General features: G+C 41.1%; 1 protein-coding gene across 1 annotated transcript in view; it reads right to left on the reverse strand.

Moving 5' to 3' along the window:
- SLCO5A1 (solute carrier organic anion transporter family, member 5A1) overlaps nucleotides 1-23,356 on the reverse strand; it is a gene marked incomplete at its 5' end in the record, with an annotated part of 73,799 nt that overhangs the window by 12,686 nt on the left and 37,757 nt on the right. Inside the window, 3 exons of the mRNA XM_009576965.1 lie at nucleotides 8,528-8,726; nucleotides 13,581-13,745; nucleotides 20,526-20,752. Of these exons, the coding sequence (XP_009575260.1) occupies nucleotides 8,528-8,726; nucleotides 13,581-13,745; nucleotides 20,526-20,752 (591 nt within the window). The remainder of the gene's footprint in view (nucleotides 1-8,527; nucleotides 8,727-13,580; nucleotides 13,746-20,525; nucleotides 20,753-23,356) is intronic.

Below are 23,356 nucleotides of genomic sequence, written 5' to 3' on the forward strand. Positions count from 1 at the left end.
CACGTCTCCTCATCAATAACTCTTTACTGCCGTATCTACGGCAAAACCTGGAACAGGGACCAGGACTGAAGCCATTTCTTCCTAGGGAGATCTCCTTTCAGAAGGTTTTAAAGTTAGGTTCCTCTCTTGAGTACTCTTTTTTCTTCTTCTGCATCTCTATACATTCCTCATTTTTTCCCCTTTCTCTTCCCTTATATCCCCCATCCATTTGTGGAGTGGTTATGGTGCTCTTGGGGACATCAGAGGTTCAGAGTCAGATTCTCTCTAAATAGCTGTGTAGAGGCTACCACGCATAAGGTCAGCAACTTTTGTAGCAACCAATTTCCTGACTTCCTAGCAAAAACACACTATCAGGCGGTTCTTATCTTCTCCACAATAACTGTTAAACATAGTGGCCAATGCTAATGAAGTGGGTATCAGCGGGAAACACACATACATCCCTTGTGGATTTGGACATATTTCAAATCCTTCCTTCCCATCTTTGAGTCACAGCAGCTTAAACACCTGCACCACCTGGCTCCCTAGCATAGGATCTTCCAAAACTACACAAGAGTCTATGCTTGGTCACTTGGAGAACTCTGGCCAAAATAAGCAAAATAGCTTATTTCACTTTAGTAGTCCTTGAGAATAGGTAAGTATACTAATCTCTGAGACTGAAGAGTCCAAAATATGCTTATTCTGGGTTTTGGAAAGAAATCACATATTTCAAACATGTCCTAAAGTCCTTCTTCAGTCAGTGCACTCCTTCTACCTTCTCCACAGTGGTCACAATGGCAGAGATCTAGTTTAGCTCAGAAGACAGGGCCAGGTCTGTCACCTGCATGGTTTTGGGACTCTTCATGGCTAGAGTGCATGGTAGCTGAACAGTAAAAAAAGGCGGTGCTTTGAGAACGCAGTTTTGCAGAATTTTTTTTCTCGTGGGTTTTATTACAGTGGTACCAGAACCCTTTGGTGTGTCATTAGCTTATTTTGAAAGGTTACTTTGAATACTCCATGTGCCACCTTTCACCAGTGTTTCACAGACTACAGGATGCTGTGGCTCATGGCTACAGTCACTCTGGCCTTGATCCACAGAGGGGCATACCTTCTGGATCCTCTCCCAAGAGGTTGGATCTGCCTAGCTCTGTGACACAAGACTTCCTCTTACTGCCTGATACTTTTAAACCAGCTGACATTTTTTTCACAAATGGAAGCAAAAAGTGTCCTCCATTGCACCATTTATCCAGTAGTCCACTGATTAGATACGAAAACCCAGCTTCCAAAGAATATTAAAGTATTCCATAAACGGATGAATGCGATAAAGAGGAGAGATTGCAGGAATGAAATTTAAAGGCCTTTTCCAGAGACTAGAATATATGTATGAAAATCCCCAACTGCAGGAGGAGACTGTGCCCTTTGCCTTCTCACACCTGAGTTGTAAGTGGAGCTGCAGGCACTATCCTGTCTCCGCCTGTGGTCCATGTGCAGTCCAGTCCAGAAAACCTGAATTTCTGAAAACAAATCCCAGTTTGACCCCTGCAGAATCTGCAAAACTGGATAGAGCTAAGTACTGAGCTCTGTTGCAGCATGAGTATATGCACCTGTGCCGTAAGCAAAAATCTTGCCTTGGGAATTATGTTGGTAGGCACAACCTCTCCACACCGGGCACTGCAGCATAATATTGAATTATCTGTGCTTCCTCCTTCTCCCTGCTCTCAGTATTGCTCAATGGTGCCACAGAGAGGCCACTGCTGTTTAAAACCAGCTCAAGTACCTCTGCTGTAAGCAGATCAGTAGATATCCAGGGAATTTTAGCACCTCCTCAGCCAGGCAGGAGCTGAACAGGAATCTGGATTGGGTTTGTGGCTGCATCCCTGAGATCCCGCACACATGCTCACAGACTGTCGGGGTTGCAGAGCCTCACGAGGGCTGCTGTTTGCTTGCCTTCACTTCTGTAATGTGTGGGCAGGACCGCTGTAAAGGTAAACAGCTAGCATCAAACTTACCGCATCCCAGCTACCCCACAGATCACAAGGGATGTTCTTCTGCTCCCATCTTCTACACCCAGGTAGATCAGAGACTCGGCTCAGGAGCCACTCTACACACAGCGACTGTCACCTGTGTTGTCCATCACCTCACCTTCTGTCATTAGTGACACTAAGCAGTACGACTGCTGCTTAGTGGCTTCCACTTGACTCATTTTTAATGTATTTATACACCACTATTTGCTTTTGCTGAATATGGTTGTCCTTCCAGCTGGGCACTTTTGCAGCTGATCAAATGTTACTAAGTCACTCTTAAATATTTATTGCCTGTCTACTGATCACACAAATCAGGTTCACAAATTTAGCTCTTGGAGCTACTTTATACTTTATGGTCTAATTGGATGTTAACCAAAGCCTTTCTGAGTGTTTTCTTTCTTGCGCCATAAACAAACAAGGCAAGGTTTAGACACAAGTTGCAGCTTGAACAAGAAATTAAATATCCTGGACTGATACTGGTTCTGTCGCCTTCTCAGCTATCAGCTGAAACTTGGCTTATTATATCATGCTGGATTCCAGAAAGCAATATGCAGCAACACATCATATAGCAACAGGCAGACTTTTCCAGTAATCTCTCAACAGAACCTTTTCGCTGATGGAAAACACCAAATCATCAAAGCATTCCGCGGGAACACACTGATTTCAGCAGCACAGTGACAGAAGTTTTTCACACCAACAAGAGAGGCAGCATTTTTGGAGTTCGCAAGCTCCTCAGCAGCCTGCTGAGCTGGATGTCCCAGATGCCTGAATATTTGGGGTAAGCAGTGGCTCCCCAGCCTCCCTGGGAGCCCCTCATGCCCACGTCCCGGCTGCCAGCAGGGCTCTGCCACCCTGCTCACGGACAGGTCTGGGGACAGCCCAGGCTGCTGGTTCCCCGCTCCAACCTCTCCCACCCTGTGAAATGCATTCTTCTGACCCCTTATCCCTCCATCACGCAAAACCCTTCTCAGCAGCAGATGGGTCATGTTGTTCCACAGGCAGGACAGCCTGCTCCCTGGCTCGCTCCGCTTACGTAGCTAACTTGCTTCAGCTGCATTGCTGAACATTACCATGACACAGAGATTAGGAAATCAGCTTAAAAATAAAGGTGAATGAAATCAGGCATGCAAGAAATGAGAAGCATGAAACTGGAAACTGAACTGAGACCACTGTGATAATTTAATCTCAGGGGCATTTTATTGTTTGCCCCGGAAGAAGCCTTAAGTTTACAGATACGCAAAGCAAATATGCTCAGATTAGTAACAAGCTACTGCAAGCTGCTTCTCTCCAGCTTTCATCACCTTTTGTACCTCAGTAAATCACTGTAAGGTTTATTTCGGGGGATTTTTTTTGTTGTTTACAGCAAATGCCTTGCAAGCAAAGAGATAGTTTTTTCATCCTGAGAACATGTGATACACGAAATCCTCTATTAACTCTGTTTCCAAAAGTTCATCCTCAGACAGTTGTAAGAGGTTCATGCTTTCATCTTTATCACCTTCACTCTTCACTCATTGTTCACTCCTCTTTCAATGATGGGAAACTAATGAAGGATGAAGGAATTCAGATGCTGGGGACATGAAATCTCTGCTGAAACATATCTATGTAACCACATTTTCATCACATGTGATCTACCATATAGTACATATTATAACAGATTTCTATGAACACTTCTCCCAGGAAGGAATCATTTTTTCTTGAAGGTATGTATTTTTCCAGCAATAAGCTGAACCAAAGTACTCTACTAATCCTGTCTTCTGACACTGGGAGGCTGCCTACTCTCCACAAAGGAAAACAAAACATTGATCCCTGAATTACTGCACAGCACATCGCAGATTTACCTGCATCAGTCAGAAAGAGCAGGCTCTTATGGAAATTGCACCAAAGCTAGTAAGTCCTGCTCATGAGCTGGCCTGTGGGAAAAGCAGCTTAGTTTCAATGCACTCACTGCTGTAGACACACGGGATATCTGAGAAACAGCTGCCCCGCTTGTTCCAGCGGGTGCAGACGCTGTCAACTTGCAGCGCTGCTTCACCTGCGCTGCCAAGGACACCCGTCATGCACGAGCACACTAACAGAAACCAGCCCCAAACGACAGCGTTTCCTGAACTATTCTTTCAATTACAATGACGCCGCTCCTTTCATTAATAAGATTCAACTGGAAGTCTGCTAAACATGTGTGCTGGGACAAAACCCAGAATCCCATCTGACAAATTGCATTTGTTCACTTCTTGGGGAGACTGTTCTGTGTTTCCATGACATGATGCTGGTAAAGCTAATAAAGCGGAGACCTTTATTAGATGTGACTAACGATAAAAGGGACTCTAGTTCCTAACATTTTTTTTTCTAAATCCTGTTCTCCTCTCCAACTATTACTCTGTGGAAGGCTTGTGGCATAGGAGTAAAGTAAGAGAAGAGAAAGTATAAGGCAAGATTTATTGCCTGGAGTTTTTAGAGCTGTGACCTGTTATTTCAGGTACCCAGGCTTGGACTGAAACCTCATTGTGCTGGCAGTCAATGCACACATATTGGAAAAAAAAAGTGGGCCCTCTTCCCACGAGGCTACAATCTAAATGAAATGCAGTTTAAAAAAGAAGCAGTGCCTGACTGTATTTTGATAACTTCTAAACAAACAACTGGTTTGCACATGATTTTATTCATATTTATTTAGATTGCTGTAGTAACCTTCAGGACCAAGGAAATACAAAGGAAAGGAGATAACCCCTCACCACATAATTTCTATGATCTTAATATGGGGCTATATGATAAAATGAATTATCTTAATTTAATAGCAATATTTTCGATCTGGTATTGAAGGACATTCTGGATGGCAGAAATCTGCAGTCTCCTTGTTGGCAAGCAGCTGGAATCGCAGCAATGATGCAATTTTTGTGTAGCTGTTAAACAAGGGACCCTCTCACTGTGTTAGCTGGATTCCTTCTTTGTTGTTATTGTTCTGATCCAATTAGTCACTGCTTTCAAGTTAAGGGATCCAACTGGCTCATTGGACTGAAAGAGATACAAGAATAACAGAAACCCAAACTGGTGGTACAAGAGAAAGGAGAGAATTTTTTTTTTTTTTACGTGAAGTGCCTCAGTAAGTCAATTGCATGCTTTAACTAAACCTTAATTGCACCAAAACAACAGAAAACAATCAAAAAGGGTCTGTTTTGATTCATTACGTACCAGAAACGTGAGAGATGGAACTGAACTAGTCCATGAATCTGTCACTATGAGTAAGCTCCCCATGGAGCCTGTTTTAGTTGCCTTATACCACAAAATATGGAAAAGACAGGTCCACAAACAACCAAAGCAGCTGGTCACTGCTATTTCCCCTTTATTCAGCGCTGGTGACGCCACACCTGTGGTGCTGGGTCCAGTTCTGGGCTCCCCAGTAAAAGAGAGACATGGATGTACTGGAGAGAATCCAGCGAAGGGCCTGGAGCATCTGTCCCATGAGGAAAGGCTGAGAGAGCTGGGACTGTTCAGCCCAGAGATGAGAAGGCTCAGGGGATCTCATCAATGTCTATAAATACCTGAAGGGGAAGGTGCAAAGAGGACAGAGCCAGGCTCTTTTCAGAGGTGCCCAGTGACAGAACCAGAGGCAATGGGCACACACTGAAACACAGGAGGTTCCCTCTGAACGTCAGGAAACACTTTTTCACTGTGAAGGTGACCAAGCACTGGCACAAGTTGCCCAGAGAGGCTGTGGAGTCTCCCTCCTTGGAGATCTTCAAAAGCTGTCTGGACAAGGAGACAATTCACTGATTCAGGACTTCCCATTCGGATGCTGGTTACGGTGCAAGAGAAGGGATGCCGTATCGTGGTTTGACATAAGGCTCCTTACACTGCGTTCAAATATCAAACATGCCTTCAGAGACAAGGCTGGGGCACGAAACAACGGGTTCTAAAATGCTGAGATGTATAATACAGAGGTGCCCTTGACCCTCCTGATAACAGAACTGCTGATGACACACAACAACGGCAAAACTGCTTGTGCCCAACATAAACCAGCAGAAAATCCTTGCAAAATATATTCTAATCTGTGCATGCCTCCAGGTCCCATCCAATTCCTCACAGCTGGTACAGTTAGAAAAATACAGAGTTATGAAACATACTGAATTATGAAATATCATTGCCTGCTTTGCTGAGTACTGGTATGCACGTACTTCTATGTTAACTAAAACCCAGTTTATCCTTCTCCTCCGTACTGGTTTGTTGCTCAGTTCATCAAAGAAAAAAACCTACTTTTTAAAAGTCAAAGAAAAGAACAGTAGAACTGAACATGTTTGTCCAGAGAAGATTCTCCTGCAGGGCGTGTCTACACTGCCCAATGCAGCTGAGATCTCTGGGCTGCTGCCAGCGCAAGTAGCTCAGACATCAGACCCGGCAGAGCCGTGTTAAGGTAGAGCATCATGCAAGACATTTACCCCGAATCAAGTAGCTGTACTGCTTCTCCTATCCAATCTAGCCTGTTGAACTGGCTTTGATGTTCATACGCTGCACTGCATTGGAACTAGAGAATGAAGTATGTGTTTTATTAAACCTCAAAATGAAAGCATGCTTTTTTGTTACATGAACAATAACATTCTTTGATGTCTGAGTTAAAGAGTTGCCTACCAAGTAAATGATTTGAAACTATCAAACGATTGACCATGAGGATTAAGAGAATGTTTATCATGTCAGACATTCAAGATTAATTTATGTGTAGTGCTGCTTCTTTATTATCATTTTGATGATAAATTTGGATTTGACCTCTGCATTAAAAAAATCATATAGGGCTGGGGCTGCAAACTCCTGAACCATGCTTTATAACATGCTGGTAATTCTCAATTTCTGATGACATTACAGTCTATGCATGCTGATTTTTATACTGATTTCAAAGAGTTGATATACCTCAACACTTTCAAGAATTTTGCCATTACCATCTCTTACCTCTTTTCTCAATACGAACAATTAGATGAAGGTGGTGAAGAAGTAATGCTACTGCAGACTTTCAGAACAGCTGTGAATAAATGCCTATTTCAATTCATGCTATGTATTTACTGCAAATGTTATTACTTACTGCAAAAGAAAAATTAGGTACTCTTACAGTTCCAGTGTGAAGGTTATGTGTTACATAGCAATAGTTTGCTTTGTCTTCAATTTAGAAAGAGATTTAAATTAAATAGCACTTTTTCACAAACAGAAAACTATAGCCTTCTCATCAGCCAGGCAGGACATTCTGACTTGCCACACAGTTCAATTAATTGCTTTCTGAAATTCATGTTTTAATTCCTAATAATTTTAATTTCTTCATCTACGCCCACTGGCTGTCACAAACATTAATAGAATGTGGACAATCAAGCGTTTCCCACCCCCATTCTCTCCTTCTTCAGCCCACTATGCTCAGACGAGGATATATCACCAAGCTACTCCCCTCTACAGTCAGCCACTCAGCACCAAGCATTAACTCTAGGTATTAAGAATACAAAGGAGTAAACCAGCTTTCCATCAGCTCATGACTTTCAGTTGCTGGGTTTCCTTGCTCTAGGATTAGGGTTTGACAGCAATGTAGTAACACCCAGCAAAACGCAATGCAAAATATTCTCTGTCCCTATTTTCTTCCTCCCTTGCTTCCCATTTTTCCTCTTTGATTTTCACTTGGCTTGCTCACTGCCCCACTGTAGTTCTTTTTTTCCCCATTTGATCATCTCTTTTCCTGCTCTGCACTTCTTCTACACTGTCTTCCAAGCCTCAAAATAAGAAAGAAAATAAAAGCTCATGACCAGGCTTCTGAGGAATTACCTTCCAGTGAAACACCTTCTCACAACTTTTACCACACTGCCTTCCTTCCAAATATCCCTCGTTTTTTTAAAATGCCGTTCCATGCATTTCTTAATGTCACAGCCTAAATCCCTCCCTCCCAACACCTTCCTACATCCACACCTTCTTTTTCATGACAGCCTTCTTCACTCTCAATATACCTTTAAGGGTTATGATCTAGTCCCTGTCTTGATGATGATCCAGCAAGCGCTGGAGGGCATTCATACAGCTAGTAAGGGGTTCAGAAGCAGCGCACACCACTAATGTCGATGGCACATGCCCAAGTGATTCTTCTCAAATAGGGACTGTGGACCTTAGACACTATTATGTTGATAATAAACAAACCTATTCAGAAATAATCTTTGTAATCCCTTTAGTATTTTCACAATTTTCATGAGCACGAAAGGAAACATTTTGAAACACCAACTAAACTCTGAGCAATCTACAGAGGACATTATTCTTATTTTCCTGTAAAAATCACTGAAGTCCATTCTAATGCATTTTCCCATCCCTCAGAAAGGTGAGTGATTACATAAGCTCCATTATAAATTAGGTGTAAAACCGAAGGGCCACATAGTAACACCATGTGTTTATATCACAATACTCACCGAATTCTTATTTGAACATGTGGCTTCTTAAATACATCAGCCGTCAGCATTTTTTACATTTCTTTATCAGAAATTGGAAAAAGCTGGTTTTGCCACAGATAATTCCAAGATACTTACCCAGTCGTGTAAGGTATATTTATTCCCCCTAGATTAATGCTTTCACATCCAACAATGAAGAGAGTTGAAAAGCAGAGCAGAGACACACCACTGCAGATCATAGCCAACTTTGCAGACTCTCTCGCACCGAGTTTCAGTTTTTTTATAATGTAGCCGCCTAGGACAATACCAACACCAGCACTTGGGACAATAATCACACCTGCCGGGAAGAAAATTGAGCAACATTAAAACAGGACCTATAGAAATGGTATAAAACATGAATATTGGCTTCATTCCCTAATTAGATGACTACAAATGCTGCACTAAGATCTCCATTGTCTGATTCTCCGCTAGCAAAGTGAGTCAGACTTTTCAAAGCTCTGGAGTGTTGTCAAAGAATTAATAAAAGCCTCCTTATGATATTACCAGCAGCCAAAGCACTATAAGAGAACTATTGTACTTACAAGCAGAAACATTGCTTTGTATTTATTTTAGAATGGGGAGAAGGGATACACATTGCTCCAGTTTAATTACTGAAAATTTGAAGAAATGCAGATTTGGACACAAACCTTCCTCTTCCTACTCTCATGATTAATCCCAGTGAAGCACAAGTGCAGGCAGGACCCCAGAAGCCGTCCCACTTGGGAGCGCACGCGTGAGCCTGGCTGCAAATTCTGCCTTCTGGATACTTTACTCAAGCTGAATAGCACTGAATAGCACATCGGCAGCCCCATTCATCTCAGCACCGCCATGTGGAGTGTAAACTGATCAAACACGATTAAAGAAATTAAGATACTAGAAGCAGTATCAGGGTAAGTTTAAGACCCAAAAGACACGCCTATGAAATTTCTGTCGCTCTGTTGCTGCAGTTATAAGATGGCAGTTCAGCAACATGTCACTGGGCTGTCCTCACTTCCCAGGGCCTGAGCTGGTGTTGTCAGTGAATGTCTTGCACTTCTTAGCTTCCCTTGGCTTTTGCTTCTCACTGACATGTGAGAAGGTCTTTGAATAAGGTCTTTGCTCATAAAGATGCATTCCACATAAATATGGAATTTGAAAAACTTTTGGCAGCTGCATCTAGGGAGAGGGAACTAAACTTTATAATCCAAATTCTTAAAGATGTTGGCCTTCTTTTTAAAGAAGCCAGTAAGACTATCGCTTGCAAATTTCTTTAATATTATTGCAAAGCATTTTTATTCTCTGCTAATTTGTGTAAAGGCGAAGGGGACATCATATTTATCAAAATGTTGAGATTGTGAAAGTAAGAATAAGAGGTAAAAATAGTTGCCACCATAATTATACTGCCATCACCAACGGCATTATAAAATAAAATGTCATTTCATAAGGAAGATTTGTAATAATAACGCTTCACAGACTCAAAACCAGTCTTTCTCATAAGAGCAGAATTTAAATGTATAAGTCCTTCTACGAGAATTAGATGATTTTCACAAAGTTCAAAGCTGTTATCTCTCTCGAGCTGTTATATCTCTCACTTTCAATGACTGAATATGAACGAGGGAAAGAAATAATGCAAATCCTTTCATTTGCACTGAAAATGTTCTCTCTGCATGAAAATGGTAATTCAGCCATCTGAGTCCACCAGGCATGCCCTGCTCTACGAAATCTGTGTCAGAGAAGCCCACATCCATGCCAAAGGCAGACTGGGATCACTTGCAATGCCTTCTAAAACACCCCTGTCAGGTGAACCAAATTCCATGGACCAAATCCGTGGCTTCATCAATTACATGAACTAAGGATCTAGCTCAAGGGAAGGGCTTACCGCCGATAAATTAACCTCAGTATTTTATTCTTCTTCCTTCCACCTTATAGCTTAGCTTTGAGTTCTTAACCTCTTTTGGACCTGAATTTACCTTTTATTTCTTGTCCTCTTGAGGGCACGGATATTGGAAAAGCCTTTCACTAGAACTGAGAATCTGTGTGTCTATGTCTAGTACTTTGTCAAAACTAAGCATGTAAATATTTTGTGAGGCATTAAGTTAGTGGTTCTTCCATTAGTGAGTTACACTGCGCTGCTGTTTTCATCCATCCTCTGCCACATCATGAAGATCAGACCATTAAAAATGAGAAGAACATGAACAAATTGCCCACCAAGGCTCGCTCTCATTCAAAAGGATGGAAAGGTAAAGGAAAGCCTACACAGAAGAACTATAAAGACAAATTCCTCCATGCAAAGTGGAGCTGGGGATGGAAAAACTCTCCCTCTGGGAGAAACTGGAAGGGCAGGAGCAGATTTCGCTGTTTGTGGTGAAGGCAGCAGAGAGAAGCACTCATTCCCTCCTATGTGTCAGGAAGCCTGACCGTTTCTTTTGCCCTAAGTACAAACTCTTCATCCTTATGCCCCTCTCTTTCCGCAGGGGATGTGAAATCAGAAGTGATGTACTGTCAAAGAAATGCAGCTACTACAGTGCACTTCCAGACGAGCTTCCAGGGCAAAGCCAAGCATGTACATCTGATCAGGACATGCATTCTTCTTTTTCAAAGGCATTTAGAGGAATAAAGCTTAAGATCTGATACTAAGCTCTTGTGCTGCACTTTCCTTCATTTTATGACAGTTTGGCTTACAGGAATTGTGCGTGTGCCAAAGAAACTCCTGGGTACAGTGCTCTGAGGCAATATCAGCTTTCAGTCAGCAATTTTCAAGCTTTGTCCTTTTTGCTGTTGTCAGGATGCTGCGGCACTTGAGGCTTTCCACAGCGGCAAAACATGATCTTAACAGCTACTAATAGTCTGGGAACAAAAAACTGCAGTATCTGCTAGGCGGCCTACACTTCCAAAGGGAATACCGTGGAGATCTTCAAACCAATTCTGTCTGAGATACATGTTACATCTTTTCTAGAACTAAAGGTAGATCCAATGTGTTTATAACCGTTTTAGCAGAAGTTACCAGAGCAGTGCTTTATAATATATGGTGTGCAGTTCTTCCAATTACAAATTATTTGAATTGTGACTCTCTTTTTTACAAGTAAATCTGCTAGCAAACCACTTGAAATTTAAACCTGGATTTGTCTAAGATCTATCTGTAAACCAAAAGTCAAAATTCTTTTTTTTTTGGACTTGAGAAGGCCTGGAGGCTGAATGCCACCTGCTCTACACACAGAAAATAGAACTCCAAACAAGACAAGACTGCAGCAAAAGCTGCACAAGTTCAAGACATGAAATTTGGCACATGACATTTTTGCTGATGATTAACGCCAGGTTTGTTTAAAAATAGAAACAAATTGAGACTTAATTAAAGAATTCCTGCTTACAAATTGAGATGGAAAATGACCAATAAAAAATTTACATCAGTAACTTAAAGAAATTCAGCAAGCACATGTACTCAGCTGGTGATCTACATATGAACTATAGATGTAGTAATACAGATAACGTAAGTCCTCCTTTTGCTAACCAGAAGTTTGTAAACTGGATATGGCTTTGACTAGATTAGCCAGTAGCAATCTAATACAGAATCCTCAAGTTTCCTTTTCCCATTTTTCCTACAAAAAGAATTTATAAAATTATTAACAACTGTTGACATTAATGCTAAGTTTAGGAGTTGGGGTTGTGGAAGCAGTGCTCACTTGTCCATGTTGCACATCCAGCTTGAGCTATTTCATCTTCTTCTTCTGGTTCATTATAATAGCCTCTATCAAGCAATTTATAACAGGGAAAACAACAGATGTTAATAGCTTCACACCCTGGATAGGGTCATGTCATTTTTTCCTCTTTTAATGTACTGGCTATTGAATATTTTGTCCGGAAAGAATGTCTCTGGTTTATCCTGAGAACAAAGCGAGTTATGGAGCAGCAATCCCATCAAGACTCATTACAGCAAAACTCCTATAAAATCACGGTCCCATCAGTCAATGTTTCCTCCTTACATACAGAACATAGGGTTTTCATGCCCTGAAGAAAATCTCATCCCAGCAAAATCTCAAACAGAAGTCACCACACGGTGATGTTTCCCCTCTGATGTTTCCCCTCCACACTCTAGAAAGACTCCTCGGTTTTTTTCCAGCCACTGCAGGTGACAAATGATACCCTTGTGAGGTGTCTGTGTCTTTTTCTCTCTTTCTTCCACTACTTTTTGTCCTTTCCTTGACTGATGCCCCTGGGCAGCTTCACCCCATACTTCACCCCCGTTCCCACAACTCACTCTCCACTCCATCACTCTTTCTCAGGCGAAATATCTGGAAGTATGGGAGAGCAAAGAATTGCCTAGCAATTAGCAGCTCTTCTATATGGGAAGCACTATGGAGAAGTCAAAAAAATGCTTATAAAGACAAGTGTCTTTGATGCAGCTAGGAAAGAAGAGAGATGATCTGCATGACATGGGCCCCAATTCCACACCACATTTTGGTCCCTTTCCCTAGGGAAGTTCCCATCTCTCCCTCCCGCAGAGCTGTACGAAGCTTAAAATTTTGTGGTTGTAGCTCTGTTAGAAGTTGGACTTGGCTGTACATTGCTGCGGCAGCAGGGGAAGTGCCACACCTGCAAAAGAGGGGTCTCAGACCTGAAATGACAGGTGGGAGAGGATTTGGGGAGCTCTCCTGTCTAGACTAGATCATTATGCGCTCGATGTTAATAAGTAAATAAGGAGAAAACCACCAGCCTGGAGGGTAGAGAGAACTGAAGGATGGGACAGATAAACAACTCGTCACTGGGGAAAAAGAAAGATTAGGATATTTTAAAGACCAAAGACAAAGTAAAATTCACATAAAATAAGAACGGCTTTAAAAGATCTTTTAAGGCACACAAACTACAGTAATGCCTGTGGGTTTTCTAGCTTGTTTTTGTTGCATTTTTCCTCCCTGAAGACCATTAACACATTAGAGAATGTCTGTCTAGGCTTAGGTTAAAAAAAACAGCCCTTTAACAATATAAATGGGTTCACGTTTTACTAAACACATATAGCAAACATCAAAGAACAGCCTGAATATCTAACCAAATACACAAAGCTGGAGCCAATCACCTGCTCTAACAAGCGCGTTTTTGGTTCATTCCTACATTGATTCATTTCATTAGTCAAAGAACGCCAACTCTTTCAACATTACACTACGTGGCAACGCCTTACCAGTGTAGATGCTGGCATTGGAAGCTGGGATGCCAAACTGTGACTCGATGAACTTGGGAATGAAGGTAATAAAAGCTGTGACAATGGCACTCTCAGCTGTGTATGACAAACTCACAAAAAGGAATGTCATGTTGCTTAAGATCCTGACAGCTGCTCTTGGAAGCTCTATAAAATGACAAAAATTACAAATGAATGTTATAAATAATGAGCGAGAAACAAAAGCAAACTGAAACAAAACAAACTGATTTTCTTTGAGATGGACTGGCAATAATGGCTTGCTAGCATCTGGCTGTATTTGCTAAGCGGAAGGAAGAGTGCATATTTGGGATTACAATCTTCGCTGTCTGCTCTTACTCTGTCTCACTGCATCACCCCAGGGCTGCAGTCCCACTTTTCACAAACACAACTGAGGTCTGTTTTAACAAAACCGTCTCAATAAACAGAGTCTACACAGTAACACTATGAAGGAAAGAAAAACAGCAATAAAGAGATTTTGGAATTATTCTGATGTCTTATTTTGAAATTTTCTACAAGATAACACATATCACACTGCTGATCCGACAGTACTGAGTTTTGCACTCCACAGGAGGAAAACAGATCACATACTCCCCCTGTAACTCGCTGCTTCAAGGACCATGCTTGGAAAGCTGGGATAATAACACCACAATTTTAAAAGGGAACCAAAAGATTTTTAATTAAACATTTTTCTACATGATTTAAAAGTATTTACAATAGATGAAGACAAAGCATACTGAAAAAATGATGTCAATGATGTCAATGAATCTCAACATACCTTACATATAACTCATTTAATACTCTCAGAAGGGAGAAAACAATCAATTAAAAATGAGAGCACATCATTAACTTAAATTGAAGAAGTATTCATAGATGTTGCAATTATCCTCAAATCAAATATCAAAACCCCATGAAATTCAGCACGGTAGTTAAAAGAAACACTTAAATACTTTTAATTCAGCCCTGTAGTGATGTCAAATTATCATCACAAGATGATGATAACTCTATTCAAGACTTAATTTTTTCAGATTAGATGGCTTGATTTTAAATGTGTTTTTTTTCCCTTGGGGCATCTACCAAGATCAGATTTTCTGTTCAAGTATTATATCTAACCACTGTGGTTTGGATTTTTTCATTTGCTTTTCACTTTGTACAGAAATTGAATGCTACTTGAATCAAAGCCCACTGACTTCAACAACAAGAGTGCCCATTAGAAATACAACATGCTGAGTAAGAACTCCTGAGTGAGAATTTTATTGATGTTAAAAGTTGTCAAGTAAAAAATCTGTCTCGCTTTCTCCATTGTCTCCTGTAGGTTATCTGTATAAAAGCAAACAGAATTTAGACTCTTGTCATGTCAAAACTTATCAGGCTGTAAATTAGCACCTAAGTTGTCTGACTGCATCCAGTCTTAGCTTATGCCAGTCGCCAAAATTTATACTGAATTCATTATGAGTACAGGGTTTGTAATTTTAATGTAGTCAAATGCTCTCTTGCTGCCTCTATGAAGAAACATATTAAATGTTAAATACAAAATTTGGTGGAAATAAGTAATGAATAAATCATATTAAGAAGCACTCGTGTATTTGAATGCTTTTTACCACCTACAGCTTTTTTTAAAAAAATGTGGCTCTGTTTGCAATAGAAGAACAGAAACAAACAAGAACAGGAGTATGAGACCATGTAATATCAACATGAATATACGGAAACTGTAATGCAACTGTACACCTTCAGAAACTACCTTACAGTATCGAGTACAAAGATAAAACAGTATCAGTATTTATTGGCAAATATGCTGCATGTTCAAAATACAGCTGTTCAAAATTCATCTCATTGTTCAAAAGGAAATGAAAGAGAGAAAAAAGAAGAAAGATCTACAATACCATCAGATGTCAGCCCTCAAACCTCATCAGCTTTGGCTTTGTGTCTATTTTTGGGTTGGCTTGGGTTGTGTTGGGTTAGCTGGTGAGGGCTTAGATGCAAAAAGAAACCGAAGGGCAAGAGCCAAGATGCTCTAACCCAGCTTTTGCAAAGCTTCTCATGGGGCTAGATGATGCAGTTTAAGAAAACGGCTGTCACAGGGCTGCAGCGGGGCAGCTGTAGCAGGATTTCCCCGGGGACAGGGTGCGGGATTGAGTGCTTCTCCCCCGGCAACAGGAGCAAGCGGTTATGACCGCGCTGCTGCTGCTGTGAGAGTCGGGAGACAGAAAGATGGGTCCTGCTGGAAACTAAGCTATTTGGTGGCAGCTGCTCACTTGTGCTGAAAACATGTGGAAGAAGATAAGAAGATAGTAACTTTCCGAAGACTGGACATCACAGAGAGAAATATCGTTTTATTAGGATGATGAACTAAGTGCTCTTTGTAGAAATGAGCTGGAAATCCCTGGCCAAGGGCTGAGTCCAAGATCTTTGCTAAATCCATTATTTTAGAAGGCCTGGTCCAAATATCATAATACCTGGTAAAGTTTAGGTCTTCCGGGTAAGAAGGAATCAGGAGAATGCCTGGTTTAGAATTTTCGATCTCAAGATACCGAAGAACTAATTAGGTAAAGAACTGCAGAGCTAATGAACATTTTGCTCTGGCGTTCGGATGTACTTTCTGTTGACTCCTACTTGCATCTCATCTGAGCACTCAGTCTAAAGGTCATTATTAATTTCAAAACTAATTAGTATTTTCAAATCGGATTTCTACTGATAAATAGATAAAACTCAGTGTCTTGGAATAAGCACAAGTTCTCTTACACCCGTGTGAAGGATTCTTCAGGGAACAGCTCTGCTGATTACTGTAATTTTTGGCATGAAGTAAAACAGAGATTATCCCTGCATGCTGCACTAATACATACCACCTGGAACAGCTGAGGGTTGAAGCTTTTTGTGACTTATAAAGAGCAACTGTCTGGCATACAAGGAAAAGTTGCTATATAGTAAGAAATTTGCAAATAAAAATACGTATTCAGAATTAGGTTTTCCCTGGTTTCCTCCTATGATTATAGTCAAATCCTGTGTGACAGAATCTGTATTACACTTCTGAATTTAAAAACCTATAATAAAAAGGTACTATAAGTATCTCATATCTATCAATCACACTAATTTTAGTAAAAAGCAAGAATGCTAAAAACTTTAAGGATCCTTTGTACTACATAATCAATCATGCATTTAAAACATTTCATTTTTGTGTGACTAGCCATAGGCCTCAGCTTTGATTTCAAGGCCATTATTAAACCTGTCAGGTTCTGATTTTTAGGGGGTCTTCAAAACACATCTCTTGTTTTTGTAAGTGTGCATCAGAAACAAACTTATGAGAACTTGCAGTTTCCCTCTTTCTGTCATTTGAGCAAATAAATGTCTATCGATTGCATTCCTAAAACTGAAATGATCTTTTAGTATGGCTGCGAACATGTTTACTCTTCTGTGCAGTAATTCAAATCTTAAACATCCTCATCTTCTTTCTTTCTTTTTTTTTTTTTTAAATAACCTAATATGTAACTAACAGTAAATTGAAACCTGCGTTGCTGGACTGGCTTGCTAGTCTACTGGCAATTTTCTTCCCTTCATGGTCTTTGACAATATTTTTTTCTCTAGTCAGTATTCATCTTCTTTCACTAGTGTGCTGGACCACTGCTTGATTCATGGTAAGGGAAAAGCATAAGAAAAATCTGCAAGCAATACAAATATTCGTAAATACTGCTCTAAGCAAAACTCTTAAAGCACTGTAAACAGAATTTCAATAAAAACTCACATAATTCTGACTTCACCTCCTTTTTCATAACTTAATATATTTTCTCTTATCCCTGTTCTGTGCATCTAGCCCAAGGCAGTGCAATGAATACAACCAGGGGAATAAACCATACCAGTCTACAGCACTGTCCTCTTGCAGTCCATCAGCGAAGCCCCTTGTAAGGGTGACGCAAATATTAGCCAAAGGACATCCTTTCTGCTGGTGCTCCAAGCCTGGATAGCACTATCCAAGTCTGCAGCTTTGAAGGAGGCTGCCTCCACAGGTCTCAGGGGCAGCTTCTGCTCTTGCGCAGTACAAGGCAGAGCCAAGATTTGAGACAGAATTTCTGGTTGTTTATCAGAATGGAAATGAGCATTTTCAGTCACACACAACTACTTCAAATATATTCTGCATTAAGCTAATCACTAATTCTAGAATAATATTTTGCTGTGTATTTCATTTCATTATCTACCCACATACCATCTAAACAACCTCATTCAACAGGATTCCTCAAGCAATTTCAGGACATGCCTTAAGTACCTGGGTGGTGGCCAGATCATTGAACAGCCCCTACTATCCTATCAAGAGTAGGGAGGTTCGGAGCGAGTTTGATCTGATTATTACTTTTTTAACTTGATTTAGAGCAGCTCCTCAAGGCTTCAGCTAACACTGCTCATCACTGCACGGGGCCATGCCAATCTTTTCTATTTTGAGCTCTTCAAGATGGCCTAAGAAAGGGCGAGGGGGGAACAACTCACTCAAGGTCATTGGCAGGATCTCCAGCCCATGGTCTGCTGAACTCTCTGACATTTACAGTGCTCACCAAGCGCCCCTGCACACAGACCACCGTCTCCTCCTCCTCTTCAAAAAATCTTCGGGTAGTGCAGAAACTCCAGTCCAGATCTGGTGATGGAGGAGCACTTCAGTGGACTTACCCTACAGCCACGAGCCCCTCAGGAGTTTCTTTTACCTTTGCTGATGCCCTGACAAGCGTTATTATCTTGTCTCTATCCCCAGCACGGACTGACTGGGAAGGGCATACAACAGCTGGTAGACGTGAAAAGGCAGACAGGAATATTCCACATTTAAGAACGGGCTGTACATAGGGACAAAACTCAAAATGTTAAAAAGAAAACCAAAGACTACAAAATACGTGTAATTCATTAACACCCTTCAGCTTACACCAGTACATTTTAGGTAATACATACATTGGTTTTCTTTATACTGCTCCTTTATCCAATTGCACAGTAAGTTTCATTATAGCGGTAAGTAAAAGGGACTGCAGATACAATTTCCATGGCACAAAACCCTAAGGGTATCCATGTAATAAATGAAAACAGTGGTTCTGTCTGCTCAGGTTCATGATTTATCTGCATGTATGGGATTGAACCATGGCTTCTTCATTATAAATCTCCTCTAGCTCATGTTATGTACACTACCTCTATTTCTCCCAATAAACTACATCCAATTTTCTTCTTCCTGTGACCTATTTAATGTTTTATTTAATACTTTTGATACCTGCATCAGAAGCAATCTCCCTCTCACATTGTTTACTTGCAACATAAATAGGAAAACACTGAATTCCAAGCCCTTGCATCTCGAAACATGAAAAAAAGCAAAGATGTATCTGTATTTTTATCTGATCCCAGCTCTACCATGGGCCAAAATAAATCTCAGGTCACTGAAGTTGGAGGTTTGCAGGCGGAGCCAATTTTGGTTTCTTTCTTCAGCCTATACTGGCAGCCATTGCAGGAAAAAGGACCCTGGCCCTCTCCCATTCTGCCTTTTCAATTCCTTTTCATTCACCTAGAGAACTAACTTACATGAAATTAGGACAAGTTATAGCAGGACAAGAATCACTTTGCCAGGCTTCCCAGGTAAGACAACATCATATCAGAAGACGAAAAGAAAAACAAACAGCTTCTTCCCTGAGACTTTCCTTACCAAAGCTGCACGGATTTTACAGATTTAATGGCACTGACCTCTGTCATGGCAGACTACGACATCACTGATATTTATTACTACAGAACAGAAGACATGACCTCCTAAATCATCAGTCTCCTGGCTACTGCCTAAGTGGAGTTTCTGCCCATCGTGCTATAAAAAGATGAAGCCCTGAAATTCAACGGGAAGTATAAAATGTACATTGCATCTCAGAAGCAGCAATGTAAAATGACTTAGACACATGGCAATCCTTTTTTCCTTCCCATTATAAACGAAATTACCTCAACTGAGAAGCTTGAGGTATGATCTCATTCCACAAAGCCCACTTAAACTTGAAAAATAATTAAATGATAGTGCATTCCTGGTGCAGGCCGTCTTTGCTAGGGTAAATGACACCTAATGGGAAAGCTATTATCAGCTTATAGCAAAATACTTTTCTCTGCGTTATCTCGACTTGCTCGGTATCTTTCTGACATGTGGAATACAGTGCTGCTTTTCACTCTTCCATGTGGTGAAGTTTCTCCTTTAGAGAAAACGAAAAGTTTTGTATATGAGAAGCTCTAATTGGTGGCTCCACTAATATATTAATATAGGATTTTGTAGAAGGTATGGTACACATTTAGGCAGGTACATATAAAAAAAAACTACGCTAAAATTAGATACACAGTAGTTTTCATTTTTGTGAAAAAAAGTACTAGGAAACATTCTCCTAAAAGTATACTTGTTTTCTGTGTATCTGCTGTGCCTGTAGTGACATAACATGACCTGGAAGGTGAAATTATGTACAGAAACAGAGAACCAGCATGAGCAAACTCATCCAGGTGCAGTTTGTCTAAATACCTGTATCTTTTCCAGGCACACCTAAAGGATGAAGCAGTCCCTCTGCTGTGACATTGCCTGCAACGATTAGGAAGTAGCCCAGCAAAGACTGAACTCCCCTTTCCCACTTCCCTAAATTAGTGAGAAAACCTTGACAGGAGTAGCCCTGAACTACTTTTGCTAAGCAGAGGCCAGTAGGTTTCAAGGCAAAAAACCCCCAAAACTAGCTTTATGGATTTAGGAGAAAACACTATGTACAGGGACTCAGAAATATGGGGAATAGAGAGTCTTCAAAGACTTCAAACAGACAACCATCTATTAAAATCTCAATAGCAAAACATAATATTAAATGCAGGATATCGAAACTCTGCCTTCAATTACACTCATACAATCCTCAATGACCCCGTATGCAAAATTTAAAGCATTTAAAAATCAAAAACAAACTTTACCTTTAACATTCTTTCCAAATCCCATAGAGGCAGGAACTGCACTCTCTGCTTGTATTTTGCTATTTGTTTTCTCTTTCATGACTTCATCATCACTTGAAACATCATCAGAGTTCATCTTCTTTTTCTTTTTCTTTTTTTTATGTCGAGGAGGGAGCTTTTTCGGAAAGGTAAACATGGGAAATATCACAAGGAGCATTGCAATGGCACAAAGGAGAAATCCACTCCACCTAATGCCAGGAGACAGGAACAAAAATGAAAGCCAACACATTACACGTAATAAAATAACCAAAGTGATTATTACAGGCTGTACTGGCTGGAAAGACATATTTGCAAAATATGGAACATTGACATTAAGAGTAAAGGATTGGAGTGGGGGAGAGCCTTCACTGCACTAAAACCCTTAATTAGAAGATGTTTCTGTTGGCTTGTCTACTGATAAAGGTATTTATCCAGAACTCACCAAATATTATGAAATAGTGTCAGCTTTGAGTTCCCGTAAATTTTTACTTTTGGTAATTATTCAGTACTGAGTGCTGAGAAGTAGATACTCACTTTTACTCTGCCTTTCTTGAATAATTCCCCCGTATTCCTCGGGAGAACATGAAAAAAGTTATCCGTGGCTTGAGAAGATCAAATGTCCAGATGGATACATCAGGGCTAAATCTGTTCTGCTTTCCAGTGCCTACCTCTCACTGCCCCGACTGTCCAATTCTCTCCCTTCCCAACAAAGGGCTCCCAAAGCCTGATTGTAAACAACTGATGTGTTGCAGTTCACACCAGGGTTTATGCCTAAAACTTTGCAGCTCTGTTCTGTGACCACAACCTGAAACATCCCTTCACAAAGAATTCCCTCTTCTCTCCCTCTGTCTTATAAGAATGGGATATAAACAACCCTGCAATGATCCCTTGGCTCACACAGAACGACTTGGGACATACCCACAGAAGGGGCAATGTATGGGATGCCAGAAAAGTGCCCTTCAGACTGCAGGCATGCAGTTAGCCTCCCTGAGGCCAAGAAGCTTAATGAACTTTACCACAGCAACACAGATGGGCAATAGGGCCTTACTAGAAAGTACTCTAGAGTTAACCTTCTGCAGTCAGAAGGCTGATTGATAGTAGAGTATCAGATAACATAATTTCTCCTCTAAGTTCGTCTTGCAATGAAAGACTACAGGGAAACATGGATAAACTCACATAAAGAAGGATGACCGCAGAATTCACCCACAGAGTTCTTGCCATGTACTGAAAGTGCAATTCTCACTATATAGTAATCTAATTGTACTGGGTATACGTGGCAAGGTTTTGGTAGCTGTGTGCTTCTCTGAGAAGACACCGTGAGCTGCCCCCATGTAGGACAGAGCCAGCTCCAAAACAGATCTACCGCTGCCCAAAGCTGAGCCCATCAGCGATGCTGGTGGCACCTCTGTGGTAACTTATTTAAGAAAGGGTAAAAAATGCTGCACAGTAGCTGTGTGAGGGGAGTGAGAAAATGTGAAAGAAACAGCCCTGCAGACACCAAGGTGAGAGAAGAAGGAGGTGCTCCAGGTGCTGGAGCAGAAAGTCCCCTGCAGGCCCAGGATAAGACCATGGTAATGTAGGTTGTTCCCCTCCAGCCCACGGAGGACTACGGTAGAGCAGATACCCACCACCAGCCTGCAGGAGCTGGAGCTGGAGTTCCTGGTAGGAACTGTGGCCTGTTGAAAGGAGCCTACACAGGAGCAGGTTTTCTGGCAGGACCTGTGACCTATGGGGGACCCACGCTGGAGTAGTCTGCTCCTGAAGGACTGCACCCAGTGGACAGGACCCATGCTGGAGCAGTTAATGAAAGACTGTCTCCCATGGGAGGGACCCCATGCTGAAGCAGGGGAAGAGTGTGAGGAGGAAGGAGCGGCAGAGATGAAGTGTTATGAACTGACCGCAACCCCCATTCCCTATGCCCCTGCAGCACTCGGGGAGGAGGAGGTAGAAGAGTTGTGAATGAAGTTGAGCCTTGGAAGAAGGGAGGGGTGGGCAGAAAATAGTTTTGTTTTTAACTCTTACTATCCTACTCTGTTATTAATTGGCAATAAATTAATTTCCCTAAGTCAAGCCTGTTTTGCCCATGATGGTAATTGGTGAGTGTTCTCCCTGTCCTTATCTCGACCCACAAGCTTTCCATCATATTTGCTCCCCCTGTCCTGCTGAGGAGGGGGAGTGAGAGAGCAGCTTGGTGGGCACCCAGCAGCCATCCGAGGTCAACCCACCACACTAATCTACACTAGTGTTTGGAAGTTTCAGTGAAGTCACATTACTGCAATATCAAACCATGACAATGAAAGACTGAAGCTCTTTGCTTTCAAATCACAGTTTACAGAACTTACTTGCACAAGAAACAAAAACATTTGGCCTCATATTTGTAATGCAAAGATATTGCAAACTGTATTTTTAAATGAAGGCAAATTCATCTGCATGTGTAATGGTTTGTGTGGTAAATGGTTATGCAAAGGCAAACACCAAACAAATAGCCACGTGTAACACCATTTTTGTTAGAAAGATTGTACAGAAAGCTTTTGCAAGGCAAATCTAAGTGACTGAAAGTTTTGACTAGTTTTGATATTATGTAAACAGAAAATCCTCTGTTCATTCATTTTAGCTGATAACATACATGGATTAGAATGCAGACTTTTAGGAGGATTAGTCAGCACTATCAGACAGGGAATAAATCGGTAGACTGTATAAAAATGTAGTAACATCCCTTTCAGGATCTCAAAGGCAGAAGCTGCAAAGGCACTGATCAAAGAAACGATTTGTGGCAATAATACACAGAAATCTGAAACCACCCACTCAGCAGG

This window comes from Fulmarus glacialis, unplaced genomic scaffold, assembly GCF_000690835.1.
Source record: "Fulmarus glacialis isolate BGI_N327 unplaced genomic scaffold, ASM69083v1 scaffold6194, whole genome shotgun sequence".
Taxonomy (NCBI): Eukaryota; Metazoa; Chordata; class Aves; order Procellariiformes; family Procellariidae; genus Fulmarus; species Fulmarus glacialis.